Source organism: Apteryx rowi, unplaced genomic scaffold (genome assembly GCF_003343035.1).
Source record: "Apteryx rowi isolate R43461 unplaced genomic scaffold, aptRow1 scaffold_181, whole genome shotgun sequence".
NCBI lineage: Eukaryota > Metazoa > Chordata > Aves > Apterygiformes > Apterygidae > Apteryx > Apteryx rowi.
In genome coordinates, this window is record NW_020448097.1 from 67,474 (window position 1) to 88,419 (window position 20,946).

Below are 20,946 nucleotides of genomic sequence, written 5' to 3' on the forward strand. Positions count from 1 at the left end.
AGGTATCCTGTCCAAGAGATCCATTCAGTGCTGCTGCTGCAACTGCTGGAAGAGAGTTGTGTTATAGGTGTGTCTGGTTTTGTATGCAGGGAGCTGAAAGCCGGTAAAATAAGTACCTGGCAGTAGATAAAGAGGGCAGAAGCCTAGACAGCAAGGAGAGAGAAGGTACTGATGGAGAAGCATCAGGCAGCCAATACCAACAGCTAAAGGGCTATTTAGTTCAGCTAAGGGAAGTGGAGGAGGTCAGGGAGTACTAACAGAGATGTCTGTATACTATAGGGTATCTCAGGCGATATTGTGGAATCAGAGAAGTGGTGGTTGGAAGGGAGCTCTGGAGGTCTCAATCCAACCTCCTGCTAGATCAGGTCACCATGATTTTGTCCAGCCAAGTCTGGAAACTCTCCAGGGATGGAGATTCTACCACCTTTCCAGGTATACCTGTTCCAGTGCTGCACTACCCTGCTGATAAAAAAGTTTTTCCTAAAGTCCAACCTGACCCTTCCAAGCTGCAACTTGTTGCCATTGCCCCTTTTTTATTGCCTGGCACTACTGAGAAGAGTTTGGCTCCACTATCTTTGTTGTATCTACAACCCTTCAGATAGTTGTAGGAAAGAACTAGGAACAGCTACTATGGAGTGTAAACTGGCTGTCATGCAAGTGGCAGAAATACAGTGGAATAACAGTCATGCCAGGTACTAAAATATTCTTCAGTTCAGGACTGGTAGAAATGAAGCTAAAGACAGTGAGTTAGCATCAGATTAATGATGTAATGGGTTGTTTACATAAAACTCAGCAAGAAGGTTAGAAGAGACTTTTCTCTGGCAGAGGTCAGAGTCAGCTGTGAACGACTCAAGTTCATCATTGGATATATAGAGAGAGAGCTCTAATATTAAAAGAGGTAGATAAATCCCACAAGGAACTATGCTGCCATGAGAAATTAACTTCACATTTATGAACTGAAGACTAAACTCTGATAATCATAATTGGGCCTAGGCCTATGTTTTTCAGTATAACAGATGACAAATTCCTTCACAAAACAGTCATTGAACCAACAAAAGATTACTTAGTTGTAAATAGCAATTAAGTCGTAGAGCAGCTGGTCATCAAAAATAAATTTGGACTGTGTGATCATAGTTTGCTTACATATAAATTAAGCAGGAACCTAAGCAAAAGTAGGTTTGTACATGAAGCGTTTTTTCAAAAGGAAAAAACATCAAGGCTTTAGGAGAACTCATTAACTTAAACTATAAAGGTCGAGGACCTGAATGTGAAAGAAGTCCAGAATTTCTGTGAGAGATGCACAGCAGTTGTGGAACTTGCATCCCAAGTAAAGAAGCAAAAATCTCTCTGTAACTACTTGGATGAACAGTCAGACCAACCATGTTATTAAAAATAAGTGAAGAATAAGAAAGGAGACAGACTGGCAAAGAAAACTCTTTTCTTTACATGTTTGCAGATATAATGTGACATGTCAACCTGGAAAAGAAACTTTCAGAAACAGAGAAAGTTTTTCAACAATATGAGTAAATAACTGAACCAGGAAGTAGAAGGTGACTATGCAGAGAGAAAAAATAATTGTAACTGATATGTAGTCTTATTCTACACTCAGGAGGATCAAACTGAAGAGTGAAGCAGAGGAAAGGAGAATAATGAAAATGAGGGTACAGGAATTACCTGATTTGAAAGTAAAGCAAACATTATTGTGATGAAACTAAGAAAATAAGCTAAGACAAGTATTTTATTGGATTTTTTTAACCATAATTTTTATTCTTAAGAAAGCAACAAGGAGTTACAAACCTTTACAAAATAACATTGTTCAGACAAACTTCATCTTATCTGTGCTCACTTGGTTTTGGGAGTTGGAGGACTGGCAAGTAATTTCTTCCTCCAGTCTGGACTTATGGTATTTGTCGCTATATGGCCTACCCTTTTGCCCCTTAAGAAATATCATCTCTCCCATGTTACTGTATAACACTGAATGGGAATTCCCAGCCACTTCCTCAAAGAGGAGCATTTTCAAGAACATCAGCTGTTGGCAGTGAACGATGAGTATGCAGGAACATCAAAACTGGTGACTTTTCATGGTTTTACAATGGCCTCTCAGCTCTGGTCTTTCAACAACATACTAGCTGAATAGTTTACCCCAGAGCAGAGGTCCTGCTACAAGAGCATGAGCAAGAGTCATGATAAAGCTTATAATTCAGAACAGTCTGCAATTCACTGAGTTCACAAGGCTCATGCAAATATCTTACTTTGTCAGTAGAAGCCAAAATAAATAAAAATAAACTCTCCATTCCCCTTCTTATGCTCTCCATATGTCTCTACTCTACTAAACATGTCTCTGCTCTGCTATCCCATCCTTCTAGTTTCTGTTGAATTGAATTATTTCCTCTGAACACACTTCCAGTCCCATCACCTCTTCCACATCCCACTTCCCTTCATGCATGTGCACTTTTACCTTTTTCCACTTGCCTCTCACCATGTCACCTTTACTCTGTCAGGTACTCTGTCTTCCTACTCTCTTGTCCTCAGCTTTTTTTGCCCTGCTCTGACCTCTCTGATTTCCATGAGGCTGTCATTCCAGTTCCCATTCTTCCAACACGAAAAAACACTGCAAAATTTGTCAGTCTCCAGAGTGTGCAGAATATTGTTCTTGCCCTTCACAAGACATGTGGGCAGCACTAATGGGATCTAAGCCATGAAGGTCTGAAGTGTGAGATGTGGACAGAGAGCAACCTCTGTGCTCCACTGGATTGGATCCACTTTCCCCATTTGGGTCACTCCACAGCAAAACAGCTGTTTTAAAAAGTAACAAATGCCATGTTTCTTCTGATTGAATCCCTCAAGCTGACATTCAGGAAATGTTTTGGGTCCTAAATTCTATTTAGATGCCTAACTTTCTAATGGGGAAGTTTCCCTATTTATTTTGATTTTCCTTTGGTCAAGTTACAAGCCTAAACAAGGAGACTGAACACTTACTAAATCCAAGCCCAAGCCTCCTTCTTTAGCTCCTGCTAATGAGTAGGACCATCAACATCGGGCTAGCCTGGCATACATGCTCTGATTAATTAAACTGTATCCGATACCAGCCCACAGCTCTCCTCTAGTGTTAAATGAGAGATAAAGTAAGAGGTTTCTACCAGCTGGCATCTGTGAGGTAGGTACTCACCCTTCTGAGTGGGACCTCCACTTTGCTGTACCGTCTTCCCTCTTCCAGGGTGGGATTAATGACTAATCTAAAGGTCACTTGTGGATTTTCAGCTTCTACTGTATAGCCGAAGCATAGGCTGTAAATAAATCTTGTTGACTTAACCAAAAACTATGCATATATATTTACCTGAGTGAGTTTGTTTCTTTCTCTCTTGGTGAATTAGGAGCCTGTGTATCTCCAGTGTATTTTATAGTAGTACCCAAGGGAAAAGGATCGCCGTCTAGTCTCCTAGATGTTGCATCTTAACCCAGGTTGGTCCCTAGATGTAGTGGTCGAGACATTCCTCTCTCTAACCCACACCTTTAATGACCACACTTGCCAAAGCTGCAGCCTCTCCGCAGTCTGACTTTGGCACCTCCTTCCCAGGGAAGAAGCAAGGTCACCAGTTATAAGGCTGCTGCATAAGTCAGAAGATCTCTAGAAAAAGGAAGATACAAGAAGAAAAGTCCCTGAAGCTGACAAAAGTAGGCCTGAACCAGAATAGCAGCAGTGTCAGTGACACTGATACTAAAGGTAAAATGAGCCCAATTCACCACTAACATAAATCAATTTCAGTGGAGCTACACCAGTTTACAGCAGCTAAGTGGCTGATCAAATGAGAGACAGTTCATAGACTGAATTTACTTTCTAATGGTCTCTTAAACCCGCCTTAAACACTGACTCACTCTGAGACTCTATGTATAAGGCTCTTCTTTTTTTCTCCTAAATTTGTCCATAATTTTGAGTGCCTCCATTTTTCAGTACCAAGCTTAGATACTGGCACCTGATTTTTGGACATGCATTTGCAGCTGCTGAGCATCTTTCACCAAAGAGACCCTCATGTAAAGGCCAGTCTAGAAAGTTTGTGTTGTCTCACATGCATCAACTTTCCTATGTAAAACACAGAGTGATAATATTGGACAACCTACTTCATAGCGGATTTTCTGAGGACAGCTGAGTTTTTGTAAGCATCTTTATAGGACAGGAAGTTTGTTTTTGCACAGTGATTAAACCACAGGACGAAGGAACAAAGGAACACCAGCTTTAACTGCAGCCTGGCCCAGCTCAGATTCCTTGTGTTATTTTGCCTCAATTTTCTGTACATAAAATTGGGTTGCTACTTGTTCTCCACAGGATTCACGTACAGACAGATTTACTCTCATGTGTACAGCATTATGAGACTTCCCAGGAAGGATCTCTAGGGAAAGGCAACAGAATACCATGAAAAAAAACAGTAATTGCTGTTAGTCCTGTTGATAATCCTGGGACTAATCCACACCCCAACAAATCAAAGGAAGTTTTCCTGAGGGCATGTATCTGGAGAAGAAAAATATTCTTATATGGTAGAATCTCAGAGGGACCATTTAAACTGCAAGCATAGATGAGGACAAACAGTACTTGGGGTTGTTTCTGGCACCATGCAATTCATGGCCTCGGTTACCATGGGCTTGATTCAGGTTCATCAGCAACCGTGAGTAACAGCCCTTATCAATAAGAGGTAGTTCTTCCTTGTGTAGTCTGCTCATCCTAGATCTATGCTGAAATGGGGAGCTACAAGTGCAGCATGTCTCAATATACCTGACTCAGGTTTAATCCAGCTGGCCCAGGTAGTGAGAGCAGTGGCACCGGCACCTACTCCATCATGTGAGTGCCTGGCCCAGGGCACCACAGATCCATGAGTGCTGGTAAGCTGTGCCTGTGAGGTGAAAGCCAGATCACATGTGCTGAGCTCACGCTTATGAGCTTAAAAAAGAAAGTGACTGTATGCAAAGTCTGCAAGCTGTTGAATCACTCTAAAGCCATTTCAGAAGAATCCCACCTACAACCAGAACTATGGCATTTCTAACTAGCATGTCTGAAATCAGTCTAAATATTGGAATGAGACATCCACTGTTCATAGCATTCCTGCTTTCTCTCAAATTAACTTATTTCAACTTAATTTACTTATTAAAAAATCAACCAAATCCTAACTACTTTTCTGCTCTGTTAGAATAGAAAAAAATTTTATACTCCATTTGATATCTTCCATGTTTCCTGATTGTTTCCATTTTTTCTCCTTTTTAATTGTAGTAAACATTATTCATACCATTACTGAATGAGTTGCTGAATGTTTTTTCTTTTATGGAAAAAAAAATCTTGTTGTGACAAATTGTTCATTGCAAAACTGGTTAGGTAAGACATTCTGAAAGTGTCTTCAAATAATTTTTGATGGCTTTAGTGGATATTTAAATGAAACATTTAGAGACAATTATTGATTGAAAAATATAAAAAATCAACAGATTCCCTAAAACGGTTTGCAACTTGGTTATTTCTAAGAATGAGCGAGTTTGCTTTGGTTGAGTTTTAATGTTCCCATGAGCTCAACTTCAGGCATGCACTCAAATGCTGTCCCAGATAGGTGTTTGCCTGAATCAGGGCCCTAAATGATGGTTTGTGGTTGTGCGGTGCATTCCTGAGTCCTCACTGGAGTTCTAATTTATCCACTTTCTTTTTGGGGCTCCTTTCTCTTTGCCCACATCTCAGAGTACCTTAGCAATTCCTAGACCTGTCAGGTTGGAGGGCACCGGTCTGTATGCCCAGAACTTCTCCAGCCAACAGAGAGGTGGTCCACATCTAGTCAAGCTGTACCTACATTAATGTACCTACATTAACTGCTCTTGCTTCTCTCAGGGACATGGTGTAGGAGCAACAGCCTATCTTCAAGGTTGCCAAGATGCTACTTTCAAACAATATCCTTATTACTTTCTCAAGATTTCTCAATTAAGCAAAGAACAGAAAAAGAAATAGAAAGCACATGACATCAGTGAGCAGTGTGCCAGAACTCTATGGATGACATTTTAGCAATTAAATTAATGCAGGAAAAAGATGCAGGATGTTCCAGATATAGCTGGAGGGAAGCCAATTTCGTATTTCCAAAGGAGAGTTAGAAACAGCAATCTTTACAACCGAATTTCCAAATCTTCTTTCAAATAACCTTGAAAGGACCATGGGGAAAGGGGTGCAGGTCGTTCAGAATCTGCGCTTGAAAGTAGAGACCAGGGTCTTTTGAATCTGCTCTTGAGATTCACACATGCTCGTCAGCAACACAGGGTCCTTCTTGTGCTCCACGTCGTAGAAAGGACAATTCTTCAGATGTTCAGACATGCTCATGGCATCATTGAACTGCCATTTTTTAACTGTGGAGAACAGGCTGCTGAACTGCCAGATCTAATACGTGGGGAAGAGAGGGAGGGAAGAGAAACTGAGGAGAGAAGACTGGAATGTTAGCAAAATATAATACGATTTTAAAAACCTCGGTCGGCTTATAGTGAATGTACACTACTTGTACTGAACAGACTAGTGAAATTCTGATCATGCAGGGCTAGTATAACAAATAAAAATGTGGTCTGTATTGTTACATACCTCATACTTGCTGGGTTTGCTGCTTTTGTCATCAACTGTTATTTTTAATGGGAAAGTATCCTTCTACAGTGTTTGGTGCTAATCCAGTGCTGTACATTAGGAAATCCAGGACAGCTGACACTGCACATCTACAGAAAGCTACATCACACATGTACAGTGTGCAAAAATGGAGGCTAGATGCATCCAAGGCAGTTATAAAGCAGAGTAAATAGAGCATGCTTGTATAATCTCTCTCTCTCTCTCTCTCTCTCTCTCTCTCTCAAAAAAAAAAAAAGACTAAATAAAGATCTCCTTATAGTTGAAAGCATATATCAGTACCTTGGAAGTAACCACCCTCTAACAAGCCTGGAAAATTCGGGGGTTAAGGTTATTCCTAGAAGAAATCCAATCTTGTAAAAAATAGGAATAGTCCAGTTAAAATGTGCAATTTTTGTTTGCAGCAATAGCATGTATTTGCGATAAGACTGTGGTTAAATCACTTTAATATTTGCTGTATCCCATTAAATCAAATTAATTTTTAAAGTCATATTGGATTTCTTTTCCCTAAAAATGTACTTTCTTGTAGAAGGACAGTAGGTGGGTGTGTTACAGTTCAGAATTACCTGCACCTGTCCTAGTCCTGTGTAATCGTAGCTATTATACACAACAATCAAGAAGTTCAGTTTAATTACAAATGGAGTGTTTTCAAGCAGAGTCTGTCCATTGGAAACAGATTCATGTGTGGTCAAAACAGACAGCTAACATGAAAGGGCTGGGTATTCTTTAAAGGGAAGGCTGCTGGTTTGAAATTATGCTACACTAACTGGAGGTAATTGCTATTTGATTGCTCAGCTGGAACTTCTTCCTTCTACTGAAGGAAGCCACACCCTGCAGTAAATGATTTCAATGGCTAATTTCTGGTTTGGATTTGGCTAATTCAACTTGCAGCCATTGGTTCTTGTTACACTAGATTTAGAACTCACCACACTTTGTATTTTCTTTTAATAGTGAGTACTTTTCATGAATTGCTAAGTTTCCATTTGGTAATATCAATAAGTGGAGATCTTTAGTCATCTATTTGAAAGCCAAATCATTAGATCATTTTTGTGAGTCTTCTTTGGATCTCTCTAATTATTTGCCCCTAGATCTGTTTCTTGTGGGCTTGGTCATGAAGGAGTCTCTTATATTCCCCCTCCTGTTTTATGTAAGAGCAACTGCAAGGCTATCAGCTAGCAAAAAAACTGCAGTAACTGTTGTTTCAACTAGGATTTAAACTGAGCTGTGTTCACATATTTCATTCAGACTACCCAGACAGCCAATAGAGAAAATAATTTTCCATCACAAACAGTGGGAGGCCAATTTCAAACCACCAGCTTAGCAAGAAAGGGCTTCCTGTCTCCATACTTCTCCCTCAGGTGCTCACATCCCAAGAAACCAGACTTTTATGACAACCTTGTGAACTACTAATCATGAAAATCCTAGAATGTTGATGTGAATCCTGAGCTCCTTTCACAGTCACATCTCCTTGTTCTTTTTTACACTTTTTAGTGTTCTAAAGCGTGCTTTAGTTTCAAGATACCATAGACCAGCTTGTAAAGAGGAAAAAAGAAAAAGACAAACCTCAAGTTCTTTAAGAACTTGTGTGTAACCTTCCTAAGAAGGTTCTTATCAGGAATTCTCAATTCATAGTGCCTATGCGAACAAGTTACCCAAAGCAAACCTGGGTGGGAACTTGCAACTGGCCAGTAGGTGCTCATTTACACCTTCCTACCTTTGCTAGATTTACTGTACTTTACATCCCTGCACCCTCCCCAGACATACTGTGCTGTGATTTACAACTTTGTGATTCTTCCCCATGTCTGTGTGCTCACATGCAGCATCACTCGCTATGCTTGTGTTTTTTCTGGAGAGGACCCATAGCTATCCTTTTCCCAATATCAGTCACTTGCCTTTCCGCGAACTCTCCATGAAGTACCTCCATGGGAATATCTTTTTTTCTCCCAGACCAGTAGGACCATTCCTCTCTCTTGAAGAAGAGTGGCACAGATGTCCCGCATCAGCACTGACACTTGTGATAGCTGAGATAAGCTGAAGCTGTCCAGGAACCCGGCAATGCACTTGAGCACTTCTACTGGCAGGCTACTCAGTGAGTCTTTATTTCTCCCTCGATTAGCCACTGTGGAGCTGCACTTCCCTGATTCAGCAAGGAGGGTGTCAACCTCTGGTTTAATAGCAAATGTCTTGAGAGGCTGGCTGTATATAACCTTGGCCTTATGTCCAGCAGGGCGGAAGTGGTTTTGAACATAAGTGCATCCCAAGTAGGCCAGCGGACAGCGATGCTGAAACCATCCATCCAGACATGACTGGATATCAGCATGCACATTCTTGAAATGTGATGGGAACTCATCCCTCCTGAAGAAGTGACTGCACATGAATGTGAAAGCTGAACTGCTTTTGTTGTGTCTCCTTGTTACACATTCTGTGTAGAGCTCCACATGGAGTTCAGGTGGGCTTTTTTCATCCACAAGATCTGCTAGAACAGCATTGGAAGAGAAGGGCTCCACCTGAAAGTTGTATGTCTGTGTTGCAAAATCCACAAAAAGTCCATCAATACCCCTTGCTTCGGAGATCTCATGGCCTTTCAGCTCTTTTTCCAGTGCACACAACAGTGTGGTTTTAATTATATTTGCTTTAGGTAGTTCTTCTAGGCTTATTCCCAATTCTGAGGTATCCACCAGCTTGTCTGAGGTTGGCATTTTATGTCCCAGGGCATCTCCTAGTCGTGCTCTTTTGCCACAATAGCTAACTGGCACTTTGAAGGTGTAGACAGTCTTTACCTCCTGAGCTTCTAAGTTCCCATATACAAAGTCTTTTTCTTTGGGAGTGCAAGCAGCTAGCTGGCCAAAGCGAATGAGCATTCCCCCATGATGTACCAGATACATATTGTAATCAGCTACACCAACTTCTTTCTTCAGCCTCTCCAGGACTCCTTCTTGCCAGGGAGCCAGTCCTGTCATTTCTGTATTTGGTGATACCTGTTCAGTCTTTTGGTCTTTTGCTTCTTCTGCATCAGGTACTTCCTTTGCCTTCTCTGTGGAGGTATCAGTGCAAGGGACTGATGCTGTTTTCTTGGAAGCCTCCTTCGTCTTTTTTCCTGCACTGACTGCTGAGCCTGTTACCTTGCAAGCCAAGAACTCTTTGCTGAAAATGTTCTCCCAGGTTTTGTAACCCCCCAGATCCATTCCTTCTTTGTCCTTTGCCAATTCTTCACGCTCATGTTGGCTGAGCTCAGATGATTGGTCATCACCTTGGGAACCACAGGTTAATCCTCCCACAGCACCTTCTTCCTCCCCTATGGCTTCATCCATTAGCTCTTCCACTTCACACTTTTCTCTCCATTCTGGAAACAATTCAGCCATTTTCAAAGTCCTGAAAAGTATCTTCTGGTCTCTGAGAGCCAAGGCCGTGTCAAGACAGTCTTCATTCAAGGTTTCCTTCATAATGTTCTCATGGAGGGTTGTTTCTGAATCCACATTTGGCCAGCGATTCCACTCCATCGAGCAGCAGACAACACTGGCTGGACAGACCTGAAGGTGCTTCGCCAGCTTAAAGCGGGCCATGGAGAAAGGACAGCCATAGGCCGAGTTGAGGCAGGAGACCTGCTCTAAGGGACAGAGCAATTGGTGCTCCTCCTCCTTGCACATGTGAAAGGTGGCCCTGCAGTGAAGGCGGCAGCTGATCACCATGCAGGAGATGGAGGGCTCAATCGGTGCACGACAGTGCCGGCTGAAACATCTCTCACAGTGCTTGTGCTGCCCAGGGGGAGGCTTCTGAGCCAGGTGCTGCATGTAGCAAAGACAAAAAGAAAAGCATTATTGTCTGGAGGAGCAAGAACAGTGGTCGGATTGCCTGGGTTTGATTTCCGTACGGTGGGCATTCACATGCAGTTCTGTGGGCAAACGACTTCCAGTTATATATCAGCAGTGATCCCTGTGTTACAAAGTGGCCTGATAGCATCAGGGATATAGGTAGGGTCTCAGAGGTCTTTAGTTGTTAGCCCAGCAGAGGCAGCAAAAGTTTGAGAGAGTGAGCTGATTTCTGCCCCTGTATTTGCACTGATTCAGTCTATTCCAAACTGCTGAAATCAAAACTGCAAAAGAAATTATGTGAGGGCACAGAAAGGTTCCCCACTTCCTCAATATTATTTGAATAGGAAAGATGACATTTTTTTTCTCCTCCCTAGAAAAATTAGCTGGCCATTTGGCCTATGAGTGTCGTCATGCCCCCACCCCCATATTGACATGAACGTTTCACAAATGAACCTTCCTTTCTTCTACAGTAGTAAAGACTGAGAGTGAGGGATGTTTTCAAGATCACATTTCCCAGTGTGCTAAACAGACTGTGTTAAGGCTGATTTGCCTGGTCTTCCTTGCTTTACTTTCCTGATTTACCTGTATATTCCTAAATGATGCCTCATGCCATGGAACAGAGACTGCTGGGGACTTTCCTTCAGGCTTGTTTCTCTGTTATATTCACTTGCAGGAGCCAAAACCCTGACTGAGGTGATGCCTTAGTCTGCATTTTGGAGAGGAGCTCCAGAGCACAGTAGAGCCTTATATCAAGGTTGCACTCACCCAGTTAAATCCATTTTCTTTTGCCTTTTTTTTTTTTTTTACAAACCAAAATTTCCATTTGGTGATCACCTTTCTTCCCCTTGCTGACTCCAGTGAGTGTCAAGTAGATATGAAGGAGGGGAAGAGGGCAAGTATGGTTTACGCCATGCTCCGTTCAGCACTGCAGTGTGCAGCGAGAGCGGAAGAGGAACAACAAATATCTAACCTCAGCAGAGCTTTTCCCTTCCTGTGACAGTACAGGAGAGGTCAGCTCTGAGCATGCTTTTTACAGGATGCCTCTTTGAGAAAGATTTTTTTTTCCCCCCTCTGGATATTTTTTAATCTGGATCATTTCTCTTATCTATTTTAGAGCATGATCCCACAAACAGGTCATCACCGCTCTGGTTTTTGGTTCATCCTACGTACTTCTCAAAAGTCAGTGTGAAACACTACATGAAATGGAATAGGTGATCGTGACTTGATCATATTTTATATACAGTTTTTGAAGATATTGTCTTCAAGTGATACCATAGGGGGCCAGAAAATAGGGAAACAGGTCCCAGGCAACAAGAATGGAAACAAACAATACCAGTCTAGTCTCTGTTTCCTAAATTCAGCTGCCATCAGGCAGCTCCATTAATTTAACATTTTGCAACTGACAGACTGGATTAACAGAAGAAGTTGAGGATGCCAAGACAAATGTTTTAGAAATTTCAACCAGCTTTATCATGTAAACAGGCTACATGTTTTCTTAAGGAAGACTGTATTTCCGTTCTCACAATTCTGTATTTCTGTGGTTTCAAAATATATACAATTTTTTTTCCAAACCTCTCTTTAAAAAGCTGTAATATAAAAAGGACATATAATGTTCCTGAGGTCCAACAACAAAACAGGAGAAGTACAAGAGTGATGTATGAAGTTCCTTTTATAAAATGTTATCACTAGCAGATTACTAGCTTTGTGTGAGAATGAACCACTTACCTGCTTTGGTTTCTTTATTGTGTTTTTACTTTGTTTCCAGGATGTCAATTAAATGGTTTAAATCAGCTAATTATAAAGCCATTTTTCAAAAGTTCTCAATGCCCCCTTGCTCATAATATCTCTACCCTTGCAATATTTTCAGGCAGTAGCTGTTACCCCTTCCTAAAAATGGGAAAATCAAGGCATGGAGATCGATGGCAAGTAAATGGAGATGGTGATTAACATAAGGCACCTCTTCCTTTGCCGTAAGAATGTAAGAACATAAGAAATGACATTCTGGGTCAAACCAGTGGTCCACAGAGCCAAGCAAACTGTCTCCAACAGCAAACCTAAGAGGTGCTGGGACATTTTGTGGTCCTTTCCCCTTATACACTCCCAGCATGCACAAGGGTTGGATTAGAGAATTAGAGGCTGCCCAATCCTTCTGCTACTTCCTTGGAGCACCAACTGACACAACTAACCCAAAAAATAGCTGCTGTATGTGGAAGGATCCATACTTCTGATTGTCTGCTCTTTGCTGTAAAGGCCAGGCTGCTTTCCAGCCTGGTTCAGTCTGGTGCAAATCTTTGTGGGAGGGAGAACGTTAATGATAAGCATGAACTGTAGTTGTGTTTCCAAACAGGACCCAGGACATTTTTTTTCTGTCCTTTCTTGTAAGAAGCAAGACTGGGGGAGTTTTTACTCAGTCAAAATGGGAAGAGGATTCTTGACAAGTCTACCACCACACTTTCTGTGCGGTAGGACCTACTATTGGACTCTTGTTTGGCTCTGGGAAAAAATATACATTATTAGTAAAATAATTTAGATCTTACTTTTTCCAATGTTAAAGAAAGTGCAGTGGCAGCACCTACCTAGATGTGAGTGATTTTGAAACCCCAGGCTTAAGTGACTTAGCCCTGAGGAGAGCAGTGCTGCAGAGGAAGCAGGCCCAGGCTCAAGGAGAAGAAATGCTATGTGATGGTCCTTCCCTTTTCTTTCTTGAAGTACTGTTTCAATGGCTCATCTTTCACACTTTCACACTCAGGGCACGGAAGTCAGGAACAATGCAGGAGAAGGAAAGGTGTCTGGGAAAAGCACTGCACGTTGGTTTCTGCAGTCATGAAAGACTGCACATTTATATTTGAATTTGATGTGCATTGATTGCTCAACACATCTTCATCTCATCCATTGCAACTGCCAACGCTGACAAATACCTGTTCACACCTCTTACTGAATCAGCCACATCCCTCCTCCGTCCTGCATAGTAGAGGAACAAGTCCTTTGTGATCCCTTTACCCAGGGAAGAACTTACACTCTGAAGTGTAAGCTTGGGTACCTTGGCCTTTCTTTGCACACATGGGATAAGCTCAAGAGAGCAATGCAGAAAAGTAATATTTCATAACTATCTATTACAGCACTCCCTGCCTTGTTCTGGTTTCTGCACTAGGTTCTGCACAGAGGTGACAGCATGATGCTGGCTGGGATGGCCCCAGCCAGATCCAGCCCCTAAATACATACTCTTTAGGATGGTATCCATCCCTCTTTAGACTGTTTAGTTATATCTACTTCTGTGCAGCTCAGAGAAGCAAGAGACACAGATGGATATATTTCTCGTTGGCAGCATCCCTGCTACTCTCATTCTTGTAGCATTCTGCTGCAAATATAATTTCTAAAAATAGTCCCAGCTATGACTTGCATAAGGTCAGAGGAAGGCTGGGTACATTACTCTGCAATAAAAACATGAATGTATGAACAATACTTTCCACTGCAATACTAACTCTCGGAGAGAAATAATTGATAAATAAAAATATATTCTAAGGCATAGACCTTATGGTTCTCTACAACCACAGAAAGGGCTGTTTGCAAAGTTTCTGAGCCTGCTTTCATATATACACTGTTATATGCTGGAACTAACCACATCAGAATCGCTTGTATAAAAAGAAAATATGGGGTTTTTTTCTTATGAGAAGTGACCATACCAGAGCATTCAATCCAGAATCAATCTTCACGATTATTCAGATCTGCCATTTTTAGTTTAGTTTACCTCATCTCTAAGTTGTATATGCTGTTCTGTCAGACAAATGATTTCTATACCTCTCTCCTTACTATTAAATCCCTTAAGCTAGAGGACAAAAATAAAGGAGAGAGAATTTTTCTGATATATATCATTCTCTGCCAGGTGTTTTGAAAACTTCTCATATTCTGACATGCTGGTAATCAGGAGCTCTGTATTTTAACTGATTAGTTAGCTCTGCATTTTAGTTGATGATATTATTGTCAATGCACAAGTTACAATCAACTTTCAAAACACTAACAATTTACAAATTCTTGCCTCAGTAAGTTTGATACACAAAATTCAGAGGCAGATGAGACACATACGTCAGGTAACGAAACATTTCTACATATTCCTTGTTTCCCTGCAACTTGCAATATCTCCTAAGAGCTGGGTTTAAAAAAAAATCAAAAGAAATGCTTATTTGAATCATGTTCAAGTTACTGTGGAATGAAAGGATGTAAATTACAGTTCACATTCTGTCCACTTCGGTAAATCTTTATTTTTAGACTGCAATGACAGCAAATCAAGTAAGGTTTAAAAATATACAGCTGCTATTCTAACTGTGGATATGTCTGTGTTTGGAGCAGATCTATTCAGTGACAAAAAATTATGGTTTATAAATGAAATATATTTTATTTTCAGTAAATACATATTTAATTCAGTTGCAGTCAATGAGCCAAAACAATACAATTGTTTTCCTGTATGTTATTTGCTATATGTAGAGGACTGATTATATGACATCCTAAGATAATATATCACATCTGAGTTCTTCTTACAGAATCAAGGGATGACTCCCACTTCAAGGAACCATCAAAAAGGACCACCAGAAACCTCTGATAATTAGTTTACAGAGTGCCTCTGAAATACGATTGCAAATGAACATAAAACAATCTTTCGAAGACTTACAATGACATAAGCAGCTTGTAAAAATCTTGGGAAAGTTTGGAGCTAAGAATTTTAAAGTTATATATGATGTTACAACAGAAAAAATATTTTAAAGGAATGTGAATATTTTGAAGTGTATAGGACAGATAGCAGGAGTTCACTATTTCTTTTAATTGTTATTACCCATTATGTGGCTTTTATCTTATTTTCAGCATAACACTTAAACACTTTCAGCATAAACACTTAAAACTTGAAGTGAATACATAGTTACTAATTTCCTTACAGGCTTTTTGAATATATTTACTATCTTAGTAGCTGAGTGGTTCACAAGCCATAATGAATTCATCTTTGCAGTACTAGAGGTATACTTGAGGTAAAAAGATATTATTACTCCTATCTGACAGCTGGAACATTAAAGCATAGAAAGATTAAAATAAATATAATTAAATATAATACTTTAGTAATACTTTAGATAAAAAATATACATCAAGCACAGAGATACTTAGGTTCTGATATTTCACTTGCAGTTGTATGCCTTCAGCACAAAACCACTGGCAGAGACCAGGTAGGAACACATGCTCTAGGATAGCATCGATATCTCCTTAGAGACCTTCTCTTTTTGTGCAGTGCATCATACTGCATTTGGACATGAATCTGGAGAGATTTCTAAAGTCCTGTTGTTTGATACAAGGAATTGAAAATAAAAAGCAAATCCAAGAATGCCATCATCCGGCATCATAGTGACCTCTAACTGAGCCCAAGTCCTGCAGCAGAGACAGCTACAGCTTGACTTTGGCTTAGGAATAGCAGGTCACTGTCCTCTGCGTTACATCTGCTCTGCAATCACCGCTTAGACTGAGCTCGTGTACATACTGCCAACCTAGCTTTAAATGAGTCATGCAGCAAGAATGGTGCAATTCAGGGTGGGTGGAAAGGGAATGTAAAAGGTAGAGGTGAAATGTTCATCAGGAACTCTAGTGAACTGCTACTGGGTGTGTGCAAGCCATGGTTTCTCAGAGATGCAAAATTTGCACAAGTCGGTGTGGATTTTTTAGGGGAGCTTCGACTGCAGGGCAACCCTTCTGGCAAACCTCAAATCCCTGGAATAAGATACAGAGAGCGTAAAGGTTTTCAGTGAGACAACTGTCCTGTCAGATAAGCCCAAAGACAGATGGAGATGAGGCTGGGATAGTTAGGGAGCCATTCCCTGTATTTTCTAGCTGGGCATCAGCTGACTGAAGCTGGGCTGTTTTGTGGCAGTAACCGCTGGTTCAGAGTTACTGAAAGGGCTGGAATTGCTTTATGTTGAAAAAATATGTTCTAAAATGGCAGAGATGGTGTGGGTCCACAGTACAGGGCATCAGTCACGCAGAAGCTTCAGTCCCTGCTCCCTGCCTTTCTTGCAGAGCACATGTGGTGCTCAAGTTCCCACAACAGTACATCAGATCTTCTTCAGCTCCCTAAATCTGGCATGCAGGATTGTGGAGCTGAAGAGGGGCTGGGGCACCCATGGCCTCCTGCCCCTGCAAACCTGTGCTGCACATATGCAATACGGAGGCATGGGAGCTGGCTTTTGCAATTTCTATCCAGGGAGATGCACTAGTGCTCTTACAGGAGGAGGAGGGGAGGGTTGAGGATAACGAGGCATAGCTAACATGGGGCACTGCTGGGAGAAACCCCATGCAGCATGCTGCAGGGATCAGTGATGTTTCCTGTTCCTCCCTAGCTGGAACAACTTAGTCATAGCTCACCTTAGACAAAGGCAAAAAAATAAAAAAATAAAAAAAATTCCATGTGCTGAAGCGATCCCCTGGGCTTGTAGTACGGTGCTGGGCAGCACAGTACAGCTTCATAGCACAGCAGGAGGATCTTGTGCTGGCCATGCCAGGGAGTCATGTGGAAGCCAGGCAGCAAAGGGAGAAGGGAGGCTGTGACACGCAGCCGCTCTGCAGCTCTCAGTGCGTGTGGAGTGTCCCCATGCTGTCCTTGGTAGAGACACACTATTAAGCAAACTCTTACTTTGTGCCTGTAACTGGCGAATGGGTTTAGTTCTGGTTTGAGTTCAATAAGCACTTTAAAAGAACAGGTTCGAGTTTAGTTGCAGTTTGAGAACTGTCCAAACTTTTTTTTCCTTTGGGCTCAGGTTCTGTTTTACTCCCTGGTAACAATATCATTAACATACTTCTTTGAAAACTTCTTGAGATAATCAAGTGAGTGGTTTTAAGTAAAACAAAACAAACAAACAAAAAATCAGCCCAAGGCAGATGCCCAGCACAGAGAATTTCAGAGCTAATGGTTAAATCATAACTTATAAAAACAAGAGAGAAAAGACTCCTGAATAAAAACTGCTAAGCAGCCATAACTCTAAATGGTACAGCAGTACCCGTAACACTTCTAATTCTTACTCCATCATCTTTTTATTCAGTCTGGACAAAAAATGTGCAGTTTGCATCTGAATATATTAAAACTCATTGGATTTTAAGTCTTAGCATTTTTGCCACAAGATTGCTCCTGCTTCTTCTCTGACCCTTAGTGCATCTCCTTGTGTACCTCCTTCTTTTACTTTTCTCCAGTTTCTTGAAAATTACAGCAACTGAATTTTTGATTTATTGTCTGTCCTAATACTGAAGTTCCCATTTTATAGTCAGCATCTTAGTTTTTAGAAAAACCTAAATACAGTGTTGCAAACCATGGCTAATCCACTGAATAAATAATGGAGGTTCTTTTTTTAGAGTAACAGGTCACAGAAGTTGCCAGCTGCCTCTGTCTTAGGGTGCCATTTAAGACATCTTCTGATTATTCTACCTCATCCTAACCACTAAGATTATTTTGAAGGCATGTCTTGATTTTCATAGCTTGACAGAGTAACCATTGCATAAGCTTTGATCAGTAAAGACTCCAACTCCACTTACAAAACCTTACCTTAATCATAGAGTCCCTGTGTTTGCACCAAACACTTGTTCTCTTGGTTTTGCTCAGCTGGGCTGAAGTGAGATGGATAAGGGATCACTGGAAGCAGAGAAAGAGGACAGAATGGGAAAGCACAGAGCAAGCCCAAGTAGAAACATCAAGTAGTTTTGGATGTTAAAAATAAAACCAGCGCATGTGACCATGTAGGTCGGCTTACAGAGTGGCATCTTCCACTGTATTTATTAACAGTATAACTACTGGAGTGATACTTAGCAGAGAAAATGGAGAGAAAGAAGTAACCATGTCCTCTGTCCTGAGTACTTAGAGGAGCAGATCACAATGTTTTCCAGAGCTCTGCAGGTTTCCTGCCACTCTCTGAGGAAGATTCAGTTCCCAGTCCTTTACAGCTTGACCCTTCTTTGTGCCTGTATCAGTTTGTGATTTCTGCTATTCCAGTTGTCACTATGTCCCCTACTCCTGTTGTAATGAACTGCAGCAACAGATGCAAATAGTGATGATGTGTGTCTGATCCACAGCAGACAGGGGCCTGGGAGAGGGGTGGTGTGAGGAGAAAGACAGCTGAAATTATCCAGAATCGGCCTGGCGGTGTCCAAGCCCTCACCGAGGGGTCTCTGTAACTCAGGCCACTGCACTGCACAGCAAAAGGGTCCAGCCAACAAGCGGAAGAAAGCCTTAGAGGTGCAGTTTGCAGTGCCTCCCTCCCCAGCCAAACCTGGGAGTAACAGCACAGGTAAGTAACCTTATTTAAAGGTCAACATGGGTCTATCAAAGAATTTCAGATACATATATGGCAAATGCACATATACAGGTGCTCTGCAATGTTAGTGACATTCAGGTGCTGCCTGAGATGGACTCTGGTGTTGCACTCACTGTGTGTCCTTTGCCTTGGCAGCTGGATCTCTGTGAAGGCACATGGGAAAGGTCACTACTTCTAACCGGCCTGGGGCACCGCTCGTTCCCCTTCCAGCGTTGTTGCTTGTTTGAGACCTCCCTGGGCAGAGCAGCAGCAAAGCGCCCCTTGTTTTCTTCCTTCTGGGGTGTGGACACGTTGCTGCCTCTCCCTAGTGGGTGGCTGTCTAAACTTTATTTGGTGACAAAGACACCTCTGGTGACCCTGCTGCGGTATGTGACTCGTTTTCTTCACCTCAGAAACACAGAGCACCTTTTCACTGCTGTGGCAGCAGCTCGGAGATCCTAACTCACACCAAGCTTTTTGTTTTATCTTATCTTTCCCTTTCCCTATCTGCAAGTCCTCAGTGACTCTAACGGTTTCAAACAGTGCAGGCAACTGTGTTTTCATTTTTATGTTGAACAAAATGTCAGCAGGTGACAACCAAGAGTTGCTGGTGCCAGCTGTAATTTAGTAGTGCTAAATATGGTAAACAGTCTGGTTCCATGGCCTTTTTTAGAAAGGGCAGTATTATCATGATACCATTTTCTATCATCCCATTGCACTAGGGAAAACAGGGGCCAGCAGCAATATGTCTAAACCTGTATTTCACCCAATAACAACATTATCACTGATTTGTTCACTCCTTTCACCTCCACTCCCCAAACCCCAGTTCATGGTCATTCTTCATGCAAACTCACTGGAACCTCTTCAATGTTGTCATTTTCTTTTTGGACTGTGTTTAAATACATATCACTTGCATGCTTTACTTTTATATGAACCACAGTACTTCTCAAAATCCTATTCTATTGGTTTAGGAGTAAACTCCCTCCAGCTGAATTAACTGGAATTACTACAAATATTTAGTGCTTCAGAACCAGTTGTCAGAAATGAAGCTACCTTCTATCTCAATTTTGTTGGCACCTGAGGTCAGCCTGCTTTTAGATCTCTGTGTTCCCAGGAAGTCTGAACTCTGGCGGCACTTTTTACCGCTTCTGTGTTGCTTCGTGATCACTCCGAGCCAGAGAGGCTGACCTGCGCCTGGCTCGTCTGCCTGCTCGGCCTCACGTAACACAAGCTCCTGAGTTTTGCAAGACTGCAGGTGAGGGCTGTACTGCCAAGAGACATCATTTGTGGTCATGTTTTAGGACATGGTATCACAAGACATGCAGAATTAATGTAGTTCACCACGCCTGAAAATGTGCACATGAGATGGAGAAAGAGAGAGCAGAAGAGCAAAGATGACAGGGAGCAGGAATTCGTCCCTTTCCCTGCAATACACCCTTGCGTTGCCTTGGCTGCATCTGGAGCCACGCTCTCAGCAAAAGCAGGAGGACTTGCAGATCTCTGCCGCCACTGTTACCTGTGCTGGCTTGATTCGAGCTATCTGACGGATGCCAGTCAATGCTGCCTGCTGCTGTACAGGCATATTTACTGGTAGGGTGCAAGAAATGGGAAATCTTTGGAAGAAACATGTAACTGTTGTTAATTTTGTGATATGTATGCTTTGGGAGAAAGCTGTTGCCAGTCTGCTTTATTCTCTTGTCAGTTCTGTGGGTAAAATTACTATGCTATATAGAAGTCTGGTATTTTATATACGTGTGTGTATATATAATATATACAATATATACACTCTCTCTATATATAACATATACTATGGTTGACTGGAGCTTTTTGTGCTAGCTCTGAGACCATTAACCACTGCTGTATTTATTACTGCCACTCTGTTGCGTTCAGTCCTACTATCCTATGTTTTGTCCAGGAAGCTGTGCAATGACTTCACTTTTCACGTGTGAAAGCTAATGAGTTTGTGCGAGGCTGTAGAGAGCCCTGGGAAACTTTTCCCTTTTACACCCACCTACGGCTGCCTTTTATGAAGTGTCCTTGCACCGCCGCCGATTCGGAGCAGGTTAAACTCCGTGGATCCAGACAGGTCAACGCCGCGCTTTCGTGTCACGCTGCCGTGACAGTTAACCGGGAGGGCTCCCCCCGGCCGCCGGGCGATCCTCCCTCCCCAAACTCAGAGGTGGCAACTTCTCCC

At 41.8% G+C, this 20,946-nt stretch overlaps 1 protein-coding gene across 4 annotated transcripts; it reads right to left on the minus strand.

Moving 5' to 3' along the window:
* Positions 1–548: 548 nt before the first annotated feature.
* On the minus strand, positions 549–20,853 carry FBXO40 (F-box protein 40). Of its 4 annotated transcripts, none has more exons than XR_003252794.1 (4): positions 18,008–18,915; positions 8,521–10,413; positions 4,120–6,397; positions 1,442–3,628 (listed from the first exon to the last, which is right to left on the minus strand). XR_003252794.1 is itself a non-coding variant. In XM_026061488.1 (4 exons), the coding sequence occupies exons 2-4, from the start codon at positions 18,014–18,016 to the stop codon at positions 6,200–6,202; spliced, it is 2,100 nt and encodes a 699-aa protein (XP_025917273.1). In that variant the 5' UTR covers positions 18,017–18,094; positions 20,764–20,853; the 3' UTR covers positions 1,444–6,199. The 4 variants fall into 4 exon arrangements, 3 of the variants coding, with proteins under 3 accessions (XP_025917275.1, XP_025917273.1, XP_025917274.1); XM_026061488.1 differs by adding an exon at positions 20,764–20,853 and having other exon boundaries at positions 1,444–6,397; positions 18,008–18,094; XM_026061490.1 differs by lacking the exon at positions 18,008–18,915 and adding an exon at positions 11,275–11,410 and having other exon boundaries at positions 549–6,397.
* Between the last annotated feature and the right edge of the window lie 93 nt (positions 20,854–20,946).